The sequence below is a fragment of the Loxodonta africana genome, chromosome 8 (genome assembly GCF_030014295.1).
Source record: "Loxodonta africana isolate mLoxAfr1 chromosome 8, mLoxAfr1.hap2, whole genome shotgun sequence".
NCBI lineage: Eukaryota > Metazoa > Chordata > Mammalia > Proboscidea > Elephantidae > Loxodonta > Loxodonta africana.
In genome coordinates, this window is record NC_087349.1 from 15,607,469 (window position 1) to 15,635,412 (window position 27,944).

Genomic DNA, 27,944 nt, shown 5'->3' on the forward strand with positions numbered 1-27,944 from the left:
AGGCACATAAGAACTATATGTTACAAAATACTGAAAATGAATGAGAGGTGGAGATGCCAAAGCTGGGCCCTCTCTGGGGTAGAATCCTTGGGGTTCCCTCAGGATACTTCCCATATGGTATACCTGATATAAAGCCCAAATGAGGGCTCCATGTCCCCTCTTACATGAATTATTAGTAACACACTGTTTCTGATTATTTTAGTTAAAAAATATATATATATAAATAAATGGTCTCGTTTTCTTCCAGGCCCCAATGTACTGTCTTGCATAGTCCCTGTGTGTGCGTGTGCGTGGGGGTGGGGGGGGGGCATATACTCCACACTGAAAATAACAGATCTAGAGAACAGAACAGTAAGCCTGAATCTTAACAGTGAATTTTGAATTCCCTAGGAGTGAGAGGAGAACAATATCTAGGACTTTTTCTTTTTTAATCCTATTTCATGAGGTGGTAAGGAGTAATGGCTCACTGGAAGGTGACAGAATGTGATAGCTAAAAGCTTGGGCTCTGATGTCACTCAGATGCAGTTTGCATACTAACCCCGCAAAACAAAAACACAAAACCCATTGCCATCCAGTCGAATCCAACTCAGAACTGACCCTATCACCACCCCTAAACCGTACAATGACTTCAAAGGTCACAGGCCATGAAGATTAGATAAAATAATGCAAAGAGCTTTGCATGATTACTATCATTATTACCATATCTTAGAAAAAGGCTGAAGTCCTCATTAGAAAACATCATCCACACAAGCAATGAGGGGTTGGAAGGCAGGAAGTGGAAGCGTGAAGTACACCTGGTCTCAGACACTAACTTCCATGCCTAGCAAACACTACTGAAGTTCTAGCTGAACTGAGACTCTCATAATGCCCTTAAGAGTGTTATTATCCCAGAGGCAGCAGAAGGGGTAAGCAGTTAACCAGATCATTTGTTACCCCTGTGGACTAGACACAGCTGAAGCTTAAGTAGGTCTTCACTAGAGCTATTCCATAAGATGGTTCCGATCCAGACAAAATCCCTTGGTGCTAGCAGGCCTGAGAACTCCAGAGTGACTAGTGGCTCTTGAGTTACGTAGTCTGCCATTTTGTTATAGGTTTCACTAAAGCAGCTTCTTAATTTCCACAGCTTCTGACACACTGAAGTACAAGTATACGGAGAAAGCCACCTTGTGAGAGTTGGTGGTTTAATCTTCAGTTTCACTCATTGTGCCCACAATAAATACAACCTTACTCTGTGCCTGAGTCCAAGGCCATTTAGCTTCTGGAAGGCTGTTAAACTTAAAGGCTCAATGTCTAATTTCAAATGCAAGATACCTAAGATTTCTTGACAAAACCAAACCAAACCCATTGCCATCCAGGAGATTCCAACTCATAGCGACCCTATAAGACAGAGTAGAACTGCCCCATAGGGTTTCCAAGGAGTGGCTGGTGGATTCCAATGCAAATCTTTTGCTTAGCAGCTGAGTTCTTAACCACTGAGCCAAATTATCAAGCAGAATGGACTAGCTAATCACAGCAAGAAAATGAAGAAGGAAGAAAATTCTGGAGGCAGACCTGGGCATAATTTCCCTGGGTGGGGCAAGCGGTTTAAAATCAGCTGCTAACCTAAAGGTTGGTGGTTCGAAGCCACCCAGTGGTGCCATGGAAGAAAGCCCTGGCGATCTGCTTCCAGAAAGATTACAGCCAAGAAAACGCTATGGATCAGTTCTATTCTGTAGCATGTGGGGTTGCCATGAGTCGGAATCAACGTTACGGATCAGTTCTATTCTGTAGCATGTGGGGTTGCCGTGAGTCGGAATCAACGTTACGGATCAGTTCTATTCTGTAGCATGTGGGGTTGCCGTGAGTCGGAATCAACGCTACGGATCAGTTCTATTCTGTAGCATGTGGGGTTGCCATGAGTCAGAATCAACGCTATGCATCAGTTCTATTCTGTAGCATGTGGGGTTGCCATGAGTCGGAATCAATGCTATGGATCAGTTCTATTCTGTAGCATGTGGGGTTGCCATGAGTCGGAATCAACGCTATGGCAACGTGTTTGGCTTTCTGGTTTTTACTACTATGGGCAAATTCTGGAATAAAAGGAGAGAGACAGAAATGAAATATTCTCAGAATGGCTAAGAATGAGGAAAAGCTTTTAAAAAGCAGAAGGAATAAACCTACTATTTATCTAGAGATCAATGTTTGCCAAGCTCTGTACCAGGAGTTATATATACAGAAATTGACTTCATCCTGAAAACAATCCTGTGAAGAATTTATACTACAGACAACACAGTTGGCAATGTTAAGTACCTTGTTCAAGTTCACACCATTATGTGGCAGAGCTGGGATTTGAACTGAAGCCCACACTCTGTCACTGGGTTATGGTGGTGCTGAGAAACAGAAAGAAGGCAGGAGTGTAACATCAGATGTCGGTCCTGCCCCAGTGCTCCACGAGTACAGCTGGATGAAGCGAGAAAAAGTCTGGGCATGGTGTTGAAGACCACCTTTTCCCCCTTGTCTTTCGGAGGCGGGGTGGTGGTGGGAGCAGGTTTCTAGCCGTTAGTGGCACTTGCGGCAGCCATCTGTCTGTCAGTGACCCCTGCTCTGCTTCCTGGAGCGAGGCAGATACAGCAGCATATGCAAAGCTCTTTTGTGGGGGCGTTTCTCTAGCACATTTCCAAGATTTGTGTGAAAAGCTCAAAGGCTGTTGGCTTGAGCAAACGCGTTAATTGGGCTTGTGGTACCTTTCAACAAATACTTCGGTGGTGGATTTTTTAGACACTCTCTTTCAGAAGCAGAGATAACAGAAGTTCTGAACATTTCTCTCTGGGTAAAGTCAGAGCAAATTTTTTCTTAGCACTAGTGTATGAAGAAAGACTCGATGTTATCTTTATTTTGATGATTGCAACGATTATCCATAAGCCTTCACATTAATATTGCTAGGTCAGAATCTCTATTCGCACAATCTTTCTCAGTATCCTGACATCACTATTTAAAAATTGTCCCCATAAAGTCAAAATCTAGTCATCACGCTACTTGATTGAGAGTCTACATTTCCCTAAAAGTTGTGTGAGACTTGTACAGAATGGACGGGTCCTCAGTGGGGCCAAGGAGAGAGTTTCCACCAAAGGAGGAGGAAATGTGGCCATCTTATTCTGTTCCTTTGCTCAGGCTGCTTTGCCTAAATCTCCATTATATCAAAAAGAAGAGACCTGGGGTCTTAACCAGAAAACAAGCCTCCTTAGTGAGAGTGCCAAAGGTAACCTGGAGCAAAAAGTTGTGGTCAGCTGCCCTGGAGTCGCCCCTGACTCAGGGCAACCCCATGTGTTACAGAATAGAAACAGCCCCATAGGGTTTTCTTGGCTGTAATCACTAAGGAAGCAGTTCCCTAGGCCTTTTCTTCCACAGAGCCACTGGGTGGGTTTCAACTGCCAACCTTTGGGTTATCAATCAATTGCAAATCGCATGCAGCACGCAGGCTCCTTGGAAGAAAAGGTAAACGTATAAAATTATATGCTATAGATCAGGTCCAAAGCTTTGATAAAGTATGTTGTTGTTAGGTGCTGTTGAGTCAGTTCTGGGTCATAAATAATCCTCAGAACGAAACACTGTCCAGTCCTGTGCCATCCTGACAGTCTTGCCATCTTTGAGCCCACTGTTGCAGCCACTGTGTCACTCAATCTCACTGGGGGTCTTCCTCTTTTTCAGTGACCCTCTACTTTACTAAGCATGATGTCCTTCTCCAGGGACTGGTCCCTCCCGATAACATGTCCAAAGTATGTGAGATGAAGTCTCGTCATTCTCACTTCTAAGGAGCGTTTTGGTTGTACTTCTTCCAAGACAGATTTGTTTGTTCTTCTAGCAGTCCATGGTATATTCAATATTCTTTGCCGATACCATAATTCAAAGGCGTCTACTCTTCTGTGGTCATCCTTATTCGTTATTCAGCTTTCTCATGCATGTGAAGTGACTGAAAATACCATGGCTTGGGTCAGGTGCACCTTAGTCCTCAGAGCGACATCCTTGCTTTTTAACACTTCAATGGGATCTTTTTGCAGCAGATTTGTCCAATGCAATAAATCACTGGATTCTTGACTGCTGCTTCCATGGCTTTTGATTATGAATCCAAGTAAAATAAAGTCCTTGGCAACTTCAAGCTTCATTTATCATGATGCTGTTATTGGTCCAGTTGTGAAGACTTCTGTTTTCTTTATGTTGCAGTGCAATCCATACTGAAGGCTGTAGTCTTTGATCTTCATCAGTAAGTGCTTCAAGTCCTTTTTGCTTTCAGTAAGCAAAGTAATGTCACCTACATATTGCAAGCTATTAAGGAATCTTCCTCCAATCCTGATGCTGCATTCTTCTTCATACAGTCCAGCTTCTCAGACTATTTGCTCAGCATACAGAGTGAATAAGTATGGTGAAAGGATACAACCCGGACACACACCTTTCCTGACTTTAAACCATGCTGAATCCCTTTGTTCTGTTTGAATGACTGCCTCTTGGTCTACGTACAGGTTCCACATGAGCACAGTTAAGAGTTCTGGAACTCCCAATCTTCGTAAAGTTATCCGTAATTTGTTACAATCCACACAGTCGGATACCTTTGCATAGTCAATAAAACACAGGTAAACATCTTTCTGGTATTCTCTGCATTCAGCCAGGATCCTTCTGATATCAGCAACGATATCCCTTGTTCTACATCCTCTTTTGAATTCGACTTGAATTTCTGGCAGTTCCTGGTAGATGTACTGCCGCAAATGCTTTTGAATGATCTTCAGCACAATTTTACTTGTGTGTTATTAATGATATTGTTTGATAATTTCTGCATTCTGATGGATCACCTTTCTTCGTGAGTGGGCACAAACATGGATCTCATCTAGTCAGTTAGCCAGGTAGCTGTCTTCCAAATTTCTTGGCATAATCGAGCAAGTGCTTCCAGTGTTACAACTGTTTGTTGAAACTTCTCAATTCCTGGATCCTTGTTTTTCATCAAGGCCTTCGGTGCAGCTTGGGCTTCTTCCTTCCGTACCATCGGTTCTTGATCATATACCACTTCCTGAAATGGTTGAACGTTGACCAATAGTTTTTGGTACCGTGGCTCTGTGTATTCCTTTCATCTTCCTTTGATGCTTCCTGCGTTGTTCAACATCTTGCTCATGGAATCCTCCAAAACTGTAAATCCAGGATTGAATTTTTTTTTCAGTTCTTTTAGCTTGAGAAATGCCGAGCGTGTTCTTCCCTTTTGGCTGTCTAACTTGGGGTCTTTCCATGTTTTATTATAATACTTTAATAAAGTATATATACCTTTTAAAAATAATCTTTTCTGAACCTCAGGCAGATTTTTTTCAGACTTAAAAAAGTTTAAATTCTCAATAATGAGGTATATATAGAAAGAGACGCTGTTTGAGCAGGTATTTCTCCCCCAGGTGTCAGGTTAATGACTTTAGCATTTTCCTTTCAGGAAGTTTCTCATATAAAGACAGTCTGTATTTACCAAGAGGCCCACTTACATTGCTTATCACCGCCTTTATTGAGGTTCTATAATATAATCATTCCGATAATACCCTGCACCTTGTCTCTTAACCACATCAGACTTCATAATGCCTCCTCTTTGCCATACTCTGTGAGTTTTAGCAGAACAGGCTTCCAAAGAGATATAGAAGACACATATATTAGAAAATAAAAAGAATGAAAAAGAAGAGGGGAAAACCTCAACTGCAATTAAAATCTAATAGTCCTTCACTGCATGTGCCATCGCAAGTTAATACAGACATTTCCATTAACTCTAATCTTTAAGTGGTGATTGTTGAAAGAAGAAATCAAGTTTGCGTTTCTTAAAAGACAAGAGGGAAGAAAATGACTTGTCATATCTGGCTGGTTTGGAAATATAAAATCCAATTCTGAAGGGGCTGAGATAAGAGGAGAGCAGTCCAAATGCCATCAGCTTAGCAAACACTAAATAATGAACAACGCAGGGACTGTCCAGCATGATAAAATACTCTATTAGAGGGACTGTTTTTAAATGAGTGATAATTGTGGCACAGCCACAGTGAAAGGCTATTGAATTTTTATCTGTAGCAGGAAGCTTTTGACAGACTTGCTGAAAAGTCACCTACAAATAGTCCCTTCTTTAGATGCATTTGACCAAAGGGGTTTTCTAGCACGTAACATCTTTCTGACATTTATAGGACTTTTTCTTCCTTGAAGAATCTGATGAGATATTCTTGGTTTCCGTGAAGACACTTAGTTTTTCATCAGTCTTATGAAAAAGTCCTTATTATTCTTTCTTTCATAAAATTGGATTAAGTTGTGAGTTAAGAACCTCAGTCAAATCCACCCAGGATTCAATGACCAGAGTGGAAAGATGTTAGTACACAAAACTGTTATTACTAAGCAGTGCTATGCCTTGGAGACCTACACCTGAGAGTATATACTGACACATGCAGCACTCACGTCAAGAAGAAAATCTTTTTTCGTTCTTATTGTATGATTTACTGTTTTAAATTTAGGATAATAAAGAAAAAGAGACCCTTTTCCTGATGGCCAAATTTGGTTCCAAAATTGATTCTTCTGAGGAAGGTAGTATAACTTTTAAGGAGCCCTGGTGGTGTAATGGTTAAGTGCTTGGCTGCTAAACAAAAGGTTGGTAGTTTGAACCCACCAGCCACTCTGTGGGAGAAAAATGTGGCAGTCTGCTTCTGTAGAGATTAAAAAAAAAAAAATTACAGCCTTGGAAATCTGTATGGTTTCATTTCTACTCCGTCCTACAGGCTTGAACTATGAGTTGGAATCAACTCGATGGCAATGGGATATGGATATGGCTTTTAGGCTCCAGCTTCTTCAAGTGGGTGAAGTAATGTCAAGCTTACTTTCCCCCGCCCCCTCTTTACAGTGTGTCCAATGCCTTTCATAGTAGGGACACAGCACGCCAGTTACCTCACTGCTGTGATTCTGTGAGACAGCTGAAAAACAGCATGGCTCCTGTGCAGAAACTGAGGCATGCTGGTAACAAGTGATGATGTTGCGTCTCCAGCCACTGTGGTCTGCACTCTGAGAAAGTTACAGTCGAGCCCAGATTCTCTCACTGACTCACTTCTGACCTTGGGCAAACGGCCAAACCTCTGTGTTTCATATCTTTCTTTGTAAAAGGAAGAGAAGGGCTGGACTGCCAACTAGAGCTTGAGGCAGGGATAAAGGATTAAGAATTAATGATTTTAAAGGTCCTTGAAAGTATGAAATGCAATCTAAATGCAGAGTGCCATTATCATCATCATGATGTCCTCTGGGGCTGTTACGTGTATGCACAGTCACACATACCCGCCCCTTCATGACATTTCCCTGGGGCTGGCGGTCTGGAAAGGGTCTTTATGCACTATTGATTAATAAGTAAGCTGTCTGAAAAAGCATATCCAGTTGACAGAACATTTTTTCTAAATTCAATTCCATAAAGTGGTGGTGATTCTTCCATTAAGTCTGGGCCAGGCCTCTGTTCTCTTTCTGCCCTGCCAGGATTCTTCTCTCCTCCTTGACTGTGTTTGCAGCACACCTAAACTTTGTTTTAAACAAAGGTGAAGAAAGTAAAGGACACAGACTTTCTGTAGTGAGGAGTTCAAATAGGTTCTATGTTGGTTAGGGGGATTGTTACCGCCACTTTTAAAGCACCCAATTATCTGAGGGCTTTTCTAGATAAGAGCTGAGATTTAACAGTTCCATCAGTGCCATCAAGTACAGTCGACACTAAGTATCCGTGGGTTCCATATCCATGGACTCAACTAACTGCAGGTCAAAAATATTTGGGGGAAAAAAAAGTTCATAGTGATGAACACTATGCTGAATCCACGTGAATGAAGTGCTGTGTAGACATCCCCTGCTGTGGCCTCCTGCCATCTCACAGATCCTCAATCTCTCTCCAGCACTCCTTGTTTGAGTATTGTTCACCTCGTCTCTTGTTTCTTTGCTACTTACGTTGTGTGCACCCTTTGTTTCTGTAAAAAAGGCTCTTAAAAAACAATGACGTGGTCAGAGCAATCCCTCCAAGGCTAAGTGTGACCGGATGGAGGAAAGCAAGAGGAAGGAGTTTCAGGCTAGTAAAATGCTACACCCTCCAGAACTTCAAGGTCACAAGAGACTGGGCAGTGGCTGATGCCCAGGCAGCATCAATGTTCCCAGAAGAGCCCAAGAACCTTAGAGAAGAGGAAGGCTACCTTCCACATTAAGAAAACCCATTGCTGTCGAGTCGATTTTGACTCATAGCGACCCTATGGGACAGAGCAGAACTGCCCCATAGAGTTTCCAAGGAGCACTTGGTGGATTTGAACTGCTGACCTTTTGGTTAGTAGCTGTAGCACTTAACCACTACGCCACCAGGGTTTCCAACAGCAATCTTCAATCATGATGAAACAACTAATTCCATAGCACTTATGTTGTATTAGGTATTACAAGTAATCTAGAGGTGATTTAATGTATATGGGAGGATTCCCAAAGCCAACTCTTCAGACAGGGATTGGACTGGATTCTTGGATCAAGTAGACACATGAGCCTATGTTGGCATCTCCTGCCTGAAGGGGCGATGAGAGGGTAGAGGGGGTCAGAAGCTGGCTAAATGGACACAAAAAGAGAGAGCGGAGGGAAGGAATGTGCTGTCTCATTAGGGGGGGAGCAATTAGGAGTATATACCAAAAAACCAAACCCAGTGCTGTCGAGTCAATTCCAATGCATAGCGACCCTATAGGACAGAGTAGAACCGCCCCACAGAGATTCCAAGGAGCACCTGGCGGATTCGAACTACCGACCCTTTGGTTTGTAGCCGTAGCACTTAAACACCACCAGGGTTTCCTAGGAGTATATAGCAAAGTGTTTATAAATTTTTGTATGAGAGTCTGACTTGATTTGTAAACTTTCACTTAATATACAACAAAAATTAAAAGAAAAAAGTATATGGGAAGATTGTGTAGGTTATATGAAAACACTACTCCATTTTACATAAGAGACTTGAGCATCCTTGAATTTTGGTATCTGTGGGGGGTCCTGGAACCAATTTCCCTTGGAAAATCTTTCACTGCTTCCCACTGTGCCTTCTTCCATTTGGCAGCTGTGATAGTTTAGGTTATGTGTCGACTTGCCTAGGCCATGATTCATCCTCCATTTTGTGAAAAGCCAAGCAGTTGAAAGGGGAGCCTCCTTTGGGGTGTGACCTGCATCCAACATATATGGATGTTCTGGGAAAGCTCTCTCTCTTTGGATCCTGCTTCTGACTCATCGTCCTCTGACCTTCAGTTCTTGGGACTGGAGCCAACAGCCTGCCATCTGACCTGCACATTTTGGGATTTGTTAGCTCCCGAGCCAAGTGAGTCAGGAGATGCCTCCAGCCTGATGTCTGACCCACAGATTTGGGACTAGCCAGCCTCCACGACTGCATGAGCCATTTCTTTGAAATTAATCTCTCTCTCTCTCTGTGTAGATATTTATCTGCTTCACTGGTTTTGCTCCTCTAGAGAATCCAGCTTAAGACAGCAGCCAATCAGTCCCTTGCTGCCACACAAGCCACTCCTCCTCATCTCTGTTCAGGCATCAGCATTTCGCCAGCTCCTTAGTCTGCCTCTGCAGTATGCCATTTTAGAGCCTATCTTGCTTTCCAACTCCTTCTGCCTCCCCCATTCCCAAAGATTTCCACTTTTATTTCTTCCTGTTCTCAGTTTATAGTTTGCTTGCAGATACAATCATTCAGCTGGAAGCTCTCAGCCACCACACTTAAGTATCCATGATGTTACCGTATTTTAGTATTTCCCTTACAGATACAAATGGTGGCATTTTCAAAGAAACAGCCACATCATTCTTTAAGGGTAGATGCTGAGAACCCATGATCACACTGACATGCCCACAGCACTAGCCTTCTGTAGCTCCACAATTGATAACTGCCTCTTTGTCGGGGGACGGGGCACTGCTTTCTACTCCCATGGGTACTCGGCACAGGACAATGGACTCTGCTGATGTCCACCTGATTGATGAGAAGGAAAAAGCGTTTGGGTCTGGCTTGTTTTCATTAAAGCTGAGCCCTGTTTTCCTAGTTCTGAAGAACAAAAATGTGACTCTTTTCTGATTCAACCCTGGCTTCTCAGATGGGCACCTGTAGGCAGAGGCCATGCCCAGGTGCAGGTTTGTTCTTAGACACATTCCTAGGACCTCAGATACATGTGTGTGTACTGGTGGGGCAAAAGCCACGATTTATTAGGAATAATTCAGGAGCACAAATATTAATAGAGTTTCCAGAGCAACCACAAGACTTGAGGAGATAAAAAGAGAAGCCAGTCTAAAGGCGTCCTAGTACTAGTGAAGAAGTACAATGAGTGAGAGCCCCAGTGATAAGATTCATAGTAGAAGCCCTAGGAACCCCACAATGAGTACCCACTATGGGTCAGACAATTCTAAGAACTTCAAATTCATCATCTAGTTTAATGGTTACAGTAGCCCAAAGAATCCCAAACCCACTGCTGTCAAGTCGATTCTGACTCATAGCAACCCTATAGGACAGAATAGAACAGCCCCATAGAGTTCCCAAGGAGTACCTGGTGGATTCAAACTGCCCAAAGAATAGGCATTATGATTTCTATTCAACAGGTGAGAAGACCAACGCTCAGAAACGCTAAATTCTTTCCCTGTGGTGATACCCATAGCCTGATTTGTTCCTAACTGGGTCTGACTTGAAAATTAAATATGTGCTCTATGCCTTCTAGACTAAGGGAGAAGCAGGTGTAAGAGTCCATGAATTAAAAGAACATGGTATATGGGGAAACCGAAGATGACCATGATTAAGGAGCCATAAGCAGGCATTCAACGAGGGGAGAGGGAGGACAACAGAGTACAAATGTTTAGAAAGGGGAGTGGTCCTTTTGTATTGGCATTTACGATGTGCTAAAAGCCGGGATCGACTAGAAAGCACTGGAACTGGACTGGGAAAAGCAAAGGAACATGGGGAATTACACTGGAGTCAGTACATTAATGTAGAGAAGCACTAGAGAGGTCCAGATGTTTCTCCATATAAATTAGACAAAAACTGGCATCTCCTTTGTGAGTAATGCCATGGGTTCCAGAAGAGTCCTAAGAAAAATCAGGAGGACACTCTGAGCACACGGACTTTCCACACAATTCTTTCTTCATTGTGACAAATTTGATGAGTTTGTAAATATCAACAGAGTGCAATTAAGATTAAAAATGAACAAAACTGAATCATCATAAAATTATCATCATTTGGTGTTTCTACTCTGACAAAATATATGAGTAGTTGAGAAATTGGATATTACACTAAAATATATTTGAACTTTATAAAAAACATTTGATGAAGACTCATACAAAAGTACAAAAACCAAACCCACTGCGATCGAGTGGATTTTGACTCATAGCGACCCTATACGTCAGAGTAGAACTATTTCATAGGGTTTCCAGGGAATGGCTGGCAGATTTGAACAGCCGACCTTTTTGTTAGCAGCCCGAGGTCTTAACCATAAAAGTACAAGTGGTGTCAATTAGATAAGATGAAAACAAATTCAGAGCTGGACATTGGTCGGGAAACATATGAACAAAATATAATACCAATAGTAACCCATTTTCTCAGTAAACAGCATGACCATGAAATTAAGCAAGGGCAATGAACTTAGTAGAGGAAGAAAAACGATACCAGTGGAACCACAGAATGAAAATCAGCCTAAGAAAATGACAAGTAATAAGACCAAAAATGAAGGGCATGGAAAACCCAACCTACTAAACGTGATTAGAAAAAGTAAATACATAGATAGAGCGAGGCTAAGCAAGGCCTGAGGAGGAACTGTCTGATAACAATCTACAAATATTTGAAACTTGTAAATACCAAAGAGGGAGAGGAATTACCACACAAGGAGCTTTAATTAAAAATAATCAGATGACATTATGACAGCGAAAATTTTGACTTAATTGTTTGACAAAAGCAAAGCTGGAACAGGACAGCTTCCCATGAGACCTTGGCTAGGGAAATTCTTATTGTCATTTGTGTCAAGGCAGAAAAGTAAACACCAGAGAGTCTGCATTTTATTTTTCACTACCCATAAAGACATACAAAACCCATGATAGTGGTTTCCAGTGTTTGGAAATTCATATTAAATCTTCTAGAAAATGCTAAATCATCCTGGTATGATGCACAACCATGTACTTGTGGGTCGGGGTGGAGAGACACCTGGGCCTTTTCCATCTTTATCTTCAATGATGTAACTGGCTTGTAGACACTTCCACATTCATTCCATTGGTTTGGCCTTCACACCCCTTTGTGTTAAGAGACCAACTGGCACCTTCTGTCCTGGCTTGAGGAGGGTAAAAGGACCTTTTTCATTTCTAATTGGATCTGGGGGACTGTTAGGCTAACTAGCAATTGCTAAGAAGAAGTGGATTGTGTCCTGACTGTGGCAGAGACATGAAGTGCAGTATCTTTGTGCCTGGTATTCTTTTTTTTTTTTTTTTAATAATATTTATTGTGCTTTAAGTGAAAGTTTACAAATCAAGTCAGTCTCTCACACAAAAACCCATATACACCTTGCTACACACTCCCAATTACTCTCCCTTTTTAATGAGATAGCCTGCTCTCTCCCTCCACTCTCTCTTTTCGTGTCCATTTCACCAGCTTCTAACCCCCTCCACCCTCTCATCTCCCCTCTTGTGCCTGGTATTCTTGTCTATGCTTGTCCATAAAGTGGAAATCCAAGCTTCTGAGAAAAGAAGAACTAGTAAATAACTACAGAGCATTCCCAATATATAAAGAGCTGCAGAAATTAAAGAAGACATTTTCAGGGCTCTATGGTGGTTCCCACCACCTGTCTGTTCACATCCCCTGGGGAGAAGTTAAAAAGCACCCTTGTCAGACATCTCCCCACAAAGCTGCACCAGAAGCACAACAGGTGATTCCAATGTGAGCTGAGGTGGAGAACCAATTGACTTAGATGTCCCCTGAAACCATGGTCCCTAAACCCCTGCCACGCTGGCCTTTGAAGCATTCAGTTTATTCAGGAAACTTCTTTGCTTCTGGTTTAGTCCAGTTGTGCTGACCTCCCTTGTATTATGTGCTGTCTTTCCCGTCACCTAAAGTAGTTCTTATCTACTATCTAATAAGTGGATACCCCTCTGCCCCCCTCCCTCCCCCATCTCGTAACCATCAAAAAATATTTTCTTCTCTGTTTAAACTACTTCTCAAGTTCTTATAATAATGGTCTTATACAACATTTGTCCTTTTGCAATTGACTAATTTCACTCAGCATAATGCCTTCCAGATTTCTCTATGTTATGAAATGTTTCATGGATTCATCACTGTTCTTTAACGAGTTTTGAGTTTTTGAGTATTCCATTGTGTGAATATACCATAATATATTTATCCATTCATCTGCTGATGGGCAACTTGGTTGCTTCCATCTTTTTGCTATTGTAAACAGTGCTGTAATGAACATGGGTGTGCATATATCTGCTTGTGTAAAGGCTCTTATTTCTCTAGGATATATTCCACGGAATGGGACTGCTGGATTGTTCTATTTCCAGCTTTTTAAGGAAGCACCAAATCGATTTCCAAAGTGGTTGTACCATTTTACATTCCCACCAGCAGTGTATAAGTGTCCCAGTCTCTCCACAACCTCGCCAACATTTATTATTTTGTGTTTTCTGGATTAATACCAGCCTTGTTGGAGTGAGATGGTATCTCATTGTAGTTGTGATTTGCATTTCTCTAATGGCTAATGATCATGAGCATTTCCTCATGTACCTGTTAGCTACCCGAATGTCTTTTTTAGTGAAGTACCTGTTCATATTCTTTGCCCAATTTTTAATTGGGTTATTTGTCTTTTTGTAGTTGAGTTTTTGCAGGAGCATGTAGATTTTAGAGATCAGACGCTGATCAGAAATGTCATAGCTAAAAACTTTTTCCCAGTCTGTAGGTAATCTTTTTACTTTTTTGGTGAAGTCTTTGGATAAGCATAGGTGTTTGATTTTTAGGAGCTCCCAGTTATCTAGTTCTCTTCTGGTGTTTGTGCATTGTTAGTAATGTTTTGTATACTGTTTATGCCATATATTAGGGCTTCTAGCATTGTCTTTTTTTTCTTCCATGATCTTTATCGTGTTAGATTTTATATTTAGGTCTTTGATCCATTTTGAGTTCATTTTGTGCATGGCGTGAGGTATGGGTGTTGCTTCATCTTTTTGCAGATGGATATCCAGTTATGCCAGCACCATTTGTTAAACAGACTGCCTCTTCCGCATTTAAGTGACTTTGGGCCTTTGTCAAGTATCAGCTGCTCATATGTGGATGGATTTATGTCTGGATTCTCAATTCTGTTCCACTGGTCTATGTATCTGTTGTTGTACCAGTGCCAGGCTCTTTTGACTACTGTGGTGGTATAATAGGTTCTAAAATCAGGTAGAGGCCTTCCACTTCATTCTTCTTTTTCAGTAATGCTTTACTTATCCGGGGCCTCTTTCCCTTCCACATGAAGTTGGTGATTTGTTTATCCATCTCGTTGAGAAATGTCATTGGAATTTGGATCAGAATTGCATTGTATCTATAGATTGCTTTTGGTAGACTAGACGCTTTTACAATGTTGAGTCTCCTTATCCATGAGCAAGGTACGTTCTTCCACTTATGTAGGTCTCTCTTGGTTTCTTGCAGTAGTGTCTCGTTGTTTTCTTTGTATAGGTCTTTTATGTCTCTGGTAAGATTTATTCCTAAGTATTTTATCTTCTTGGAGGCTACTGTAAATGGTATTGATATGGTGATTTCCTCTTCAATGTTTTTTTTTTGTTGGTGTAGAGGAATCCAACTGATTTTTGTATGTTTATCTTGTATCCTGACACTCTGCTGAACTCTTCTGTTAGTTTCAGTAGTTTTCTTGAGGAGTCTTTAGGGTTTTCGGTGTATAAAATCATGTTATCTGCAAATAGAGATACTTTTACTTCTTCCTTACCAATCTGGATGCCCTTTCTTTCTTTATCTAGACTAACTGCTCTGTCTAGGACCTCCATGACAACGTTGAATAATAGTGGTGATAAAGCATGTCCTTGTCTGGTTCGCGATCTCAAGGGGAATGTTTTCAGACTCTCTCCATTTAGGATGATGCTGGCTGCTGGCTTTGTATAAATGCCCTTTATTATGCTGAGAAATTTTCTTTCTATTCCTATTTTGCTGAGAGTTTTTATCTTGAGTAGGTGTTGAATTTTGTCAAATGCCTTTTCTGCATCAATTGATAATATCATATGGTTCTTGTCTAGATTACATTAATTGTTTTTCTAATGTTGAACCATCCCTGCATACCTGGTATGAATCCCACTTGGTCATGGTGAATTATTTCTTTGATATGTTGTTGAATTCTATTGGCTAGAATTTTGTTGAGGATTTTTGCATCTAAGTTCATGAGGGACATGGGTCTGCAATTTTCTTTTTTGGTGGTGTCTTTACCTGGTTTTGGTATCAGGGATACGGTGGCTTCATAGAATGAGTTTGGTAGTATTCTGTCCTTTTCTATGCTCTGAAATACCTTTAGTAGTAGTGGTGTTAACTCTTCTCTGAAAGTTTCGTAGAACTCTGTAGTGAAGCCGTAAGGGCCAGGGGTTTTCTTTGTTGGGAGTTTTTTGATTACCTTTTCAATCTCTTCTTTTGTTATGGGTCTATTTAGTTGTTCTCCCTCTGTTTGTGTTAGTTTAGGTAGGTAGTGTGTTTCTAGAAATTCATCCATTTCTTCTAGGTTTTCAAATTTGTTAGAGTACAATTTTTCATAGCAATCTGGTAGGATTCTTTTAATTTCAGTTGGGTCTGTTGTAATATTGCCCATCTCATTTCTTTTTTGGGTTATTTGCTTCCTCTCCTGTTTAACTTTTGTCAGGTTGGCCAATGGTTTATCAATTTTGTTAATTTTTTCTATTTGTTCAAGTTGTAGGGATAATTCTTTGATTTTGGCCCTTTCTTCTTTTTGGATGTGTGCATTTATTGATATAAATTGACCTCTGAGCACTGCTTTTGCTGTGTCCCAAAGGTTCTGATAGGAAATGTTTTCATTCTCATTGAATTCTATGAATTTTTTCATTCCATGCTTAATGTTGTCTATGACCTAGTCGTTTTTGAACAGGGTATTGTTCAGTTTCCAAGTGTTTGATTTCTTTTCCCTGCTTTATTTGTTATTGATTTCTACTCTTATGGCCTTATGGTGAGAGAAGATGCTTTGTAATATTTCGATGTTTTGGATTCTGCTAAGGCTTGCTTTATGCCCGAATACATGGTATATTCTAATGTTCTGTGTGGGCTAGAGGAGAAAGTATACTTGGCTGCTGTTGGGTGGAGTTTTCTGTATATGTCTATGAGGTCAAGTTGGTTGACTGTGGAATTTAGATCTTCCGTGTCTTTATTGAGCTTCTTTCTTGATGTTCTGTCCTTCACTGCAAGTGGTGTGTTGAAGTCTCCTACTATAATTGTGGAGCTGTCTATCTCACTTTTCAGTGCTGTCAGAGCTTGTTTTATGTGTCTTGCAGTCCTGTCATTGGGTGCATAAATATTAAATATGGTTACATTCACCTGCTATATTGTCCCTTTAATCATTATATAGAGTCTTTCCTCATCCTTTGTGGTGGATTTAACTTTAAAGTCTATTTTGTCAGAAATTAGTATTACTACTCCTGCTCTTTTTTGATTTTCGTTTGGTTGATATATTTTTTTCCATCCTTTGAATGTTAGTTTGTTTGTGTCTCTAAGTCTAAGGTGTGTCTCTTGTAGGCAGCATATAGACGGATAGTGTTGTTTTAATCCCCTCTGCCACTCTCTGTCTCTTTATTGGTGTATTTAGTCCATTTAGATTCAGCATAATTATGGATAGATATGAGTTTATTTCTGTCATTTTGATCTTTTTTTGTGTGCTGTTGACAGTTTCTTTTCCCCACTTAATTTTTTGTGCTGAGTAGTTTATATAGTTTTTTCCTCTTATTCACTGTTGTTCATTTTGTTTCTGCTGAGTCTCTATTTTTTTCTTGTATTTTTATTTTGATGAGTATGTTTGTTAGTGTCCTTTGGGGTTACCTTAATATTTACCCCTATTTTTTTAAGCTTAAACCTAAACTTTACTTCTTTATATTGTCTTGTCTTCCTCTCCATATGAAAGATCTATGACTACATTTCTTAGTCCCTCTTTATTGTTTTAATAGTTTCTTCTTTTACACAGTGACATCGCTGTTTCCCTATTTGGAGTGTTTTTTAAATCTTGATTTATTTTTGTGATTTCCTTATCTGGGTTGATATCTGGTTGCTCTGTCCTGTGTTCTAGTCTCGGGGTAATATCTGATATTGTTGATTTTCTAACCAGAGAATTCTCTTTAGTATTTCTTGTAGTTTTGGTTTGGTTTCTACAAATTCCTTAAAATTCTGTTTACCTGGAAATTTCCTAATTTTGCCTTCATATTTGAAAGACAGTGTTGCTGGATATATGATTCTTGGTTGGCATTTTTTTTCCTTCAATGCTTTATGTAAGTCATTCCATTGCCTTCTTGCCTGCATTGTTTCTGCTGAGTAGTCCGACCTTACTGTTATTGTCTCTCCTTTGTAGGTAACTTTTTGTTTATCCCTAGCTGCTCTTAAAAGTCTTTCTTTATCTTTGGTTTTGGCAAGTTTGATTATAATATGTCTTGGTGACTTTCTTTTAACATCTACCCTATGTGGAATTCGACGAGCATCTTGGATATCTTTTCATCTTTCCCAATATCAGGGAAATTTTCTGCCAACAAATCTTCAACAATTCTCTCTGTATTTTCTGTTATCCTTCCCTGTTCTGGTAGTCCAATCACTCATAGGTTATTTCTCTTGATAGAGTCCCACATGATTCTTAAAAAAAAAGGCTTCTTAATTTTTTGAAATTCTTTTACCTGATTTTTCTTCAAATATATTAGTGCCAAGTGTTTTATCTTCAGTCTCACCAATTCTGCATTCCACTTCCACAATGCCGCTCCTCTGACTTTCTATTGAGTTGTCTAATTCTGTAATTTTATTGTTAATCTTCTGAATTTCTGATTGCTGTCTCTCTATGGATTCTTATAGTTTATTAAACTTTTCGTTATGATCTTGAATAACCTTTTTCATTTCTTCAACTGCTTTATCAGTGTGTTCCTTGGCTTGTTCTGTGTATTCCCTGATCTCATTCCAGATGTCTTGAAGAGTTCTGTACATTCATCTTTTGTATTGTGCATCTGGTAATTCTAGGAAGGCACCTTCATCCAGAAAATCCCTTGATTGTTTGTTTTGAGAGCTTGTTGAAGTAATCATGGTCTGCTTCTTTATGTGATTTGATATTGAGTGTTGTCTCCGAGCCATCTGTAAGTTATTGTATTAGTTTACTTTATGTTTGCTTACTCTATCCTAGCTTCTTGGTTTGTTTTGTTTTGATATGCCAAAATAGGCTGCTTGAGTGAGCTAACTTGATTATTTTTGCCTTTGAAGCTCTAACATTACAAGGATATTTCTGAGGAAGAAAGTTTAACTTGCAAATGGGTTTTCTGTCAACAATGCACATTAAGAACTAACAGAAAACAAATATTTTTTCTTAGTGAAAAATATTCAGGTAAATTCTTTTAAGCTCCACATGGCTTTGTCTGGAACTTATAAGGTTATATACACTTATTAAGGGTGGACTAGCACATGAGCCACTAAGAAGCAGCTGCAGGCCCTAATCATTGTTCATGGTAGAAAACACAGCCACCCCCATTCGGAGCCTTTCGGATCCACGATATTGTAATTGGTATCACTTGCATAATCGTCTAAGGTAGACAACCTTTTTTTTAGCAGCTATTCAACTCATGGGGACATTGGACTTATACCAGATGCATTCATCATATTAAAAAATAGCCATCAGAAAGGTAAAAAGACAAAAGCCATTTGTAGATGGAAAGTAGAGTCAATCCAGAATTCAGAGGGAAACGCCTAGAGAAGACTAAATCAATTGGAGGCATAAAAATCAATCCCAGGACATCACTGCTGATAAGACATGTTGATAGCACTTGCCCTTGATATGAAGTGATGAAAATCACACTTTACCACTGTGGTTTTCCTTTCTGTAACTTATAAGCTGGGTCTAGTCAAGAGAAAAACATCAGACTAACCCATATAGAAGGACATTCTACAAAATGCTTGACCAGTACTTTTCAAAACCGTCAAGGTCATCAAAAACAAAGAAAGTTTGAGAAACTGTCAGTCTAGATGAGTCTAAGGAGGCATAACAACTAAATGTAATGTGGTCTCCTGGACAGGGTCCTGGAACGGAGAAAGGACATCAAGTAAAAACTAATAAGGATATTCAAATAAAGTACGGACTTTACTAGTATCAACGTGTCAGTATCAGCTCATTAGTTGTAGCAAATGTACCATACTAAAGTAGGACATTAATAACAGGGGAAACTGGGTGTGAGTGTACGGAAACTCTCTGTAGTTCTAAATCTTCGTTATAAATCTAAAGTTATTCTAAAATAAAAAGTTTAATAAAACAAGATCAGTCCTGGGAGCACCACATGAATCTATCAGCATTCTTCGATGAACTGTGGTATGGTCTTATGATGTTAGTAGCTAGCATCTTTTAGAACTGTGAGAAAAACTCAAAGATTCATGGGAAAGAGTCAGTATAACAGCCACGTTTGAAACTAGTGAAAAGGAAAACTATGGTCATTTTATACTAGCTGACAGGAGCACTAATTAATTAAACAAAATCAATAATTAGATAACCAAATTGTGGCAGAAATCATCTGGCAGTGTGCAAATTTGGCAATAATATGAAATTATGTTCCTGCAATAGTAGAACATCTGTCCTGTCCTGTGCTGGGAAAACAAAAGGTTCTTAAGTTATTATAAATACAGCACAGGGCAGTGTTTCTCAGAAGTTGTGCTGTGGAAGGGAAGTTCTATGAGATGCTGTGGTAAAAGATTCCACAGATAAGTTGGGGAAACAATGCGTTGCTGTAGTTACCTTGTTAACATATTAAAGACTTCAGAAGTTTTCTTGTCTGGAATTCCATTTAATGTTCTTTAACCTAATATTTCCCAAGTCTTTCTGACTTCCAATTCCTTTAACATCCATTAACATTGATAGAAAAAAATTTGAGTAGTGCTGGCCTTAAATCATATACTTCTCTGAACAAGGATTTGGAGTCTGGCCAATTACCCACATTTTGCTATAACTAGGTAGACATTTCAAGCACGTCTCAAAAGTCTAATTGCATGTACTGGCGTTATTTTAAACCTTCATCAGTGGCCCCTAGAACTTTCTGTCCTGATGGAAATGCTCTGTAGGTGTGCTATCCAATACAGTAGCTACTGAGCATTTGAAATGTGGCTAAGAAACTGAATTTTAATTGATTTACACAGACATTTAAGGACCTACACAAGTCTAGTCGCTACTATGTAGGACAGTGCAGCATCTAGAAGGCATTATATAAAATGGTGTCAAGGTAGGGGGAGTTTTTATCTTAGAAAATGCTCACTGAATAAACAGAGCGATAAATTAGAGAAATGTTTTATTACAACTAAGATGGAATTCAAAAGAGATATGTGCAATAATTCCATATATTTAAGGCCTAGAAACTCTGGTTGGGCAAAAGAAAATGATCAGAGATGATCACAATGTAACAGTGGCATTAAAGTGTCTCCATTAAAATAAAAAAAGTATATATATATATACACACACGCACACATACATACATACATACACACACACACACACACACACATATATGACCACCCGCCTGGGATGGTTTAAGATGAATATGGCATGAAAGGGCCAGGCAGTGGCTCTACAGCCTTGGTACTAGTCAAGAAAATGATGTAGTAGAAAGAGAACTAATCTGGGAATTGGCAGGCCCATTGCAGTTCAGGCCTAGACATGCAGTGTGACCACTCCAAGGCCTTATTAATTTCTACATGTATGAAACAATTGGTTTGGACCAGATGATTTCTAAGATGCTAAGTGATAATTCTACTTTAAGAAAAACGTACATAAGTAATTGTATAACTAATATTGCAATGCCCGAACCAATTCTAGGAACCAAAATTATGAGATTTATCTGCCCTGGAAGTTGGAGGGATATTTAACTTTGTGGTTACTCATAGTGCAAAAGAGCAGGGCATGGCTTTTGATTCCTCTTTATTACCCATGCATGTGGGCTCTGTGGGAACTTCAGCAGCGGGAACTTAGTGAGCCAAGGGTGGAAGAGCTTGGGTCAAAGAACCTACTCTAGGGCCCACACTCACAAAGGCTAACAGTTAACCTGTCCAAGACAGCATGGGTGACCCAGAGCCTGATCTGGGCTCTTAATCCTACTCAATTTGGTTGCCTTTGACTCAGAGACTGGGACCTGCAAGCCAAAAGGCTTTACGAACCAGAGATGTGGACAGGGAATTCCATGTTTTCAGATCCACGAAAGTATTTTAGAGAGAAAGTACTTAACATTCAATTTCTGAAGAGATTACAACAGAGGAAAGTGGTTAAGACTGAAGCTTTGTTGTTGTTGTGTGCCCTCAAGTCAATTCCGACTCAGACAGCCTAGAACTGCTTCATAGGGTTTCCCAGGCTTTAAACTTTACTGGAATAAATTGCCAGGTCTTTTTTTCCACGATGTGGCTGGTGAGTTCGAACTACCCACCTTTCAGTTAGCAGCCAAGTGCTTAACCGCTGCACCACCAGGGCTCTTTTAGACTGAAGCAAGGGGGCTTTAATAAAAAAGAGGACCTCCAATTGACATAACAGAATGACTTAAGAAAAGGATCTGCATCCCACTTTGGTGAGCGGTACCTGGGGTCTTAAATGCTAGCAAGCGGCCATCTAAGATGTATCAATTGGTCTCAACCCATCTGGAGGAAAGGAGAATGAAGAACACCAAAGACACGAGGTAAATATGAGCCCAAGAGACAGAAGGGGCCACATAAACTGAGACTACATCAGCCTGAGACCCGAAGAACTAGATGGTGCCTGGCTACCACCAATGACTGCTCTGACAGGGAACACAACAGAGAATCCCTGATGGAGCGGGAGAACGTGGGATGCAGACCTCAAATTCTTGCAAAAAGACCAGACTTAATGGTCTGACTCAGACTAGAGAGACCCTAGAGGTAATGGTCCCCAGACCTTCTGTTAACCCAACACTGGAACCGTTCCTGAAGCCAACTCTTCACACAGGGATTGGACTGGCTATAAGTCAGAAAATGATACTGGTGAGGAGTGAGCTTCTTGGCCCAAGTAGATACATTAGACTAAGTGGGCAGCTCCTGTCTGGAGGCAAGATGAGAAGGCAGCCGGGGATAAGAGCTGGTTGAATGGACATGGGGAATACAGGGTAGAGAGGAAGAGTGTGCTGTCTCATTATGGGGAGAGCAGCTAGGAGTACATAGCAAGGTATATATAAATTGTTGTATGAGAGACTGATTTGGTTTATAAACTTTCACTTAAAGCACATTAAAAAAAAAAGAGAACCTCTTAGATGGTAAGGATGCTTAAATAGCAGAATATATAATCAAAGAAGTTGTAGAATCTCTAATCTGAGAGATTTTTACAGAATCTAAGACAGAGAAGGTCTTCTTGAGGAAGAAATGCAGAAGAAATAAGCCCATGAGCCGCCTTCCAATTCTGTGTAGCCTTTTTTTTTTTCAAAGTAACTCATCCTTAAAATACAAAAAATAATCATTAATGTTCATTTGGAAAGCACTCAAACAATTTTTATGTAGGCGATATTTTGCTATGAGAATTTTCTTAACCATAACAATTATTGAGTATTTAGGACTCTTACAAACAGCACATATATTATAAACAGCAGAAATTATTTTGTGCCTTTACCACAAGGCTGAAATTGTGATCAATGGGGAAGCGTGTGTAAACGGAGACCCTGAACGTCCAACACTAAATGCTTCTTTGACATGTCTGTTAAAACAGATGTGGAACAGTAAGGTATTCTGGAGGCGAAGGTGGGGAGAAAGATGGAGTCAGAAAACAAGACACAGACAGACAATGAGAAGCAGAGATCCAGCAGAGAAGGCCACACTGGGTCATTCCAAGACTTCGCTGGGACTGTTTCTGGAGCTCTTTTTGTCTGGGATCAAATAATCCTGGGACTAATTGTGGCCGAGGTTGTTGCCATATGGGAAGTGCTTACCTGAGATTGAAAGCAATGAAGAGGAAGCACCAAGAGAAAGAGAGAGAGAGAGAGAGAGAATGTGAGCATGTCTGTGATCTGATGGTATCTGTGAACCTCTGGACCCAGCCATACCTGAAGCCCTTTGATTTACCAGTTTTATGAGACAATGTATTCTTTTTTTTTTCTTCAAACAGTCCGTGACTTTCCACTGAAAGACTGTTAAGTAGAACAGGTGTAGAGAAGACTGAAGGGGCAGCACCAATGGAGATGGAGCAGGGTGCACAGATGACAGTGGGACCAAAGTAAGCTGATCATTTTAAGTAAGTGAGGCCAGGGGACCATTTTAAGTAAAAGAAGACAGAGTGACATTTGGGCAAACACTAAAGGACATGGAAAAAACTATCTTTGTAAAACTGGTTAACTCTTTATCTCCTGGATAATGTACTGCCCTGCTACTAAAGAATAACATTTTCTTTAGTACAGTGTGAAATGTTTCCCGTGGGTGAGAATCCTGCTATAGTATTTGAAGAGATATTCTACTATGAAAATAATTTTCTGCAAACTTACCTTAGTCTATTACATTAATAACTCCTTAATTTTAATAAAACAGGGCATTTTCCATACCAAACAGTTAACAGGATATAAATCAAGAAATAAACCTAACATCCTCTCTTCTTGGTAGCCCCCCATTCTGCTGAGTACCCATGAATGCTAGATAAAAGGGTGACATTTTCTTCAGGCTATCCTGTCTCCAGACTTGGAAACCCTTTTGTTACGATAATCATTTAGTTCACTTTTGAAAAGAACAATAAAAAGCTGTCCCTCATTCCCTTTCTGGAGTCACACTGACATAGAGCAATCAAAGTAACCCATTATCAGAGAATCCTAGCCTTGTTCAAATTATAAACATCAATGGGCATCTCTCCTGGAAATTCAAAGAACGAGCAAAAGTGGGTGAGCTAGGCTTGTTGTTAGAAGGATAAACCGATACACTTGATGCTTTGTTGTAGCAAAGACACCAGAAGTGGTGATTACTATTCACTTGGGTTTCACATTGATCTTCAAAATGCTGACAGTCACTTAAACCACTCACAGGGTGGAATAATCGCCCAAGAGGAACAACTGAGAGGGTACAACTTATATTATAAAATGGAATTGAGCACAGGAGATGGAAGTATTAACAGGCATGGTAGAAGAAGTCTTTGTCAGAATAACTGAAATGAGTAAAGACGTGAATTAGACATTGGCTGTACTGAGTATTCTTGGTGACATGAATACAACAGCAAAATTGTGCAGTTACAAAGTACGGCATCATTCAGAGGGGACCTTCCTCCCTTTGAAGACAGCTGGTGCCAGGTCAGCCTGGGTGAATCCCTCAGTGGAATGCTGTAGAGCTTATGTCTCATCTTGCTTTGTGTGACCCTTTAGAGTGGACAAAACAGAAATCTGGAATGCTATGCCATTTACAGTAATATACTGTATTATTAAACACTGGACATTAATGGCCTACTAAACAAGAGGATGCCTTTCAACCATGGCTAATGAGCCTACCCAGGCAGCCTTGCATGTCCAAGAGCCACAGGACACCAGGACAAGAGGCTCTGGTCCCCTTCCAGAGTTGTTTATTTTATAATTAGCAAAGGCAAAGTTAGCTCTTTCTGCTATTTTTGGGGGGGGGCGTGGGGACAGGGAGATAAAATTAATAATCTAGACTATGGCTTTCAATAGAATTGCCTGATGTTACAGAATGACAAAGTTGAAGGGACCTTCCAAGAGTCCTTACTTAGGCAGAGTCGGCTCAGATACATCACTGGGCCCAATCTTCAACAGACGGATGCATTTTCTGTTCCTATAGATTTCTGAGACTAAACATGTATACTTTTATTACCAGCAAAAAAAGTAATATTTTAACTAATAAAAAGCATGAACTAAAAAGTAGTATTTTAGAAAGACTTCTAAAGCAGATTATGAGATCTCCCTCAGAAGCCCCTATCCTTCAGTGCTCTTTCTCCCCACACCCACCCTTCTGGCCCTCAGGACCCACTTATCATCAGCATGAGGTTGTCTGTGGTCAGCATTCAAGGGCTCCCCAGACTCTCGGTCTGGGGGAATTTCAGGGAAACATTCACCCCTGTGAATTTCATCCACCACTCTTCCACCTCTAGGCTGAAAACCACGGTTAACCAAGTAATAATACTTCTCACGGAACAGTGATACTAAATAACTCGCTCCAAGTTCACAGCCCAAATAATTTAAATATTTTCCTTCTAATAATCTTCCATTAACCTTGAAATAAAATTCAGAGCTGATTTTGTGTCTTCGATCTTTCATCTGTTATTTTTTTCTGTCTCTCCATTCATGCATCTAAATTGGTCTTTTTCCTTTATTCCTTCCTCATATCATCTTTTTCCTCTATTTTAACTGCCTAATACATACTTCTGAATGAATGCCTTTTAAAAGTATTTGTTTTACAGTCATTGAATAGAGTTTATGCACCCTAAAATCTTCTGAACGAATGCCTTTCAAAAGTATTTGTTTTATACTCATTGAATAGAGTTTATGAACCCTAAAATTTTCAGAAGGAGCTCTGGTGGTGCAGTGGTTAAGCACTCGGCTGCTAACGGAAAGCCTGACGGCGCAAACCTACCAGCAGCTCCATGGGAGAAAGATGTGGCAGTCTGCTTCCAAAAAGATTAAGCCTTGGAAACCCTATGGGGGAAGTTCTACTCTGTCCTATAGGGTTGCCATGAGTTAGAATCAACTTGATGGCAATGGCTTTGGTTTGGCTGGGTTAAAGTTTTTAGATTATTTTTCTCGAGTCATTGGTCCTTGGTAGAAGAAGAGGTTTGCCATTTTTATCTCATACCCTATTTCTTAATTGTCTTGAAATCCATAATTATCTCTCAAAACCGAAACCAAATCAAACCTGTTGCTGTCAAGTCAATTCCAATTCATAGCAACCCCACAGGATAGAGTAGAACTACCCCATAGGGTTCCCAAGGAGCACCTGGTAGATTCGAACTGCTGACCTTTTGGTTAGCAGCTGTAGCTCTTAACCACTATGCCACCAGGGCTTCCAATTATCTCTCAGTCTTCTCTTTTCCACAATAACCGTTTTCCTCATTGTCTCTATATTCCAAACTTTAATCACATCCATAATTCTCTTTGTAGACACTTTTTCATTAGCTTTATGCCAGTAAAACAAGGATGTCAGCCATGTGTTCAGCCCTGAATGGGGACACAGTCTCTGTCTTTGAGAAGTTGATGTACCGAGGACCAGATACATTGGTTTCTGGTTTTGAGACACAGTCATGTGATCTTACATGATTCATGTTTCTAAGGTTTAGTGTCAAGCTACATTAACACGGATCTATTTTGGCTTCCCAGGCCCCACACAGCCAACCTGAGATTTGTTCTGTTTCCAGAATCACAAGCTAGAAGAGCAGCAGCACCAGCAGAATTTCAACACAGACCTTCGCACCATGTGGACACTGCCCGCCACGGTGACACGTATGTGCCTCACATTGCAAATGTAAGTGCTTGGTCTAGGTCCTCAGTTGTGTTCACAAGGGCCACCCTGCCAGATACTCACTCTGCGATGCAGAAAGGTTGGAGAAAGCGGACTTTGTTCGGCCTGCCAACCACTCCAGGCTTTCATGCATGTTGGCCAAGGCTTTGAGGTCACTGACGTCACGCAGGATGTCTTGTGGAGGGATCAGCTTATCGCCCAGGTTCCCAATAAGCACTTCGGACTCCTTGCCAAAGGCTGCCCTAAAAAACACATCAGAAACACATTCAACATGCAGCATGGAGAGGGCCAGGGTGGGAAACACTTTTGACGGTTGTTATAATCACAGTTTTATAGCATGCTCTTTTTCCCAGCCATCACCCGTCCATCAGTTGGTTGTACTGGGGTGGCTTGCATTTTGCTGTGATGCTGGAAGCTACGTCACTGGTATTTCAAATACCAGCAGGGTTACCCATGGCGAACATGTTTCAGCAGAGCTTCCATACTAACACAGACTAGGAAGAAAGACTTGGCAATTTACTTAGAAAAATCAGTCAAAAAAACTGACGGATCACTGGACTCAAGTATACCAATGATCATGAGGATAGCGCAGGACCTGGCAATGTCTCATTTTGTTGTACATAAAGTTGCCATGAGTGGGAGCCGACTCGTTGACAAATAACAACAACACTGTCCCCAGGTTTAAGTGTGTGAGAGAACTATTATATGCCTGTTTAAAATTATTCTGGTAGGAGAAAAGCATTATCTGGTAGGGGAAAGAAAGTTCTTAAAAAAAACAGAAGAGACACCAGTGGCTGTACCTTCGACAGGAGCCAGTGTGGGCCTGACCTAGGTAATAACGATCTCTGGGGATGCCTCCACGCCTGCCCTCCAGGGGCATTTTCCTTGCTTCTTTTCTTGCTATGGAGGCTGACAGAGAGCTATGGGTGGTAAATATGTACATAGTTTAAAGCCTACTGTCATAAGTAAAACAACCAAGTTAACCTGGCAGTTAGAAATTGTTTAAAATGTCCAAAAGCAAAGAGGGCCCAGCCTCTTTAAGAGAGTAGTTTGTAGTTGAGATTGATGGCAAGCTTCGCTCATTTATTCATTCATTCATTTGTTTCAAAAGGATCTCGGGCAATAAATTACAAAGCATTAGGGTATTTATCATTTGAAAAGAGAAACCAGTAAAAAAATCAATGCTGGGACCCTCTTCCTGACTAGAAAAATACATTTAGGAGGGTTTCACACAGACCCCAGTGTCCTCAGAATAGGTTTTCAGGTTGACATATTAAGCAACATG

General features: G+C 40.4%; 1 protein-coding gene across 6 annotated transcripts in view; it reads right to left on the reverse strand.

The window, feature by feature from the left end:
- Window positions 1–27,944, reverse strand: part of EXOC4 (exocyst complex component 4) — an 831,013-nt gene that overhangs the window by 117,464 nt on the left and 685,605 nt on the right. For all 6 annotated transcript variants that reach the window (XM_003420870.4, XM_064289703.1, XM_010600447.3 and 3 more), the window contains one exon: window positions 26,723–26,901. In XM_003420870.4, coding sequence (XP_003420918.1) covers window positions 26,723–26,901 — 179 coding nt within the window. The remainder of the gene's footprint in view (window positions 1–26,722; window positions 26,902–27,944) is intronic.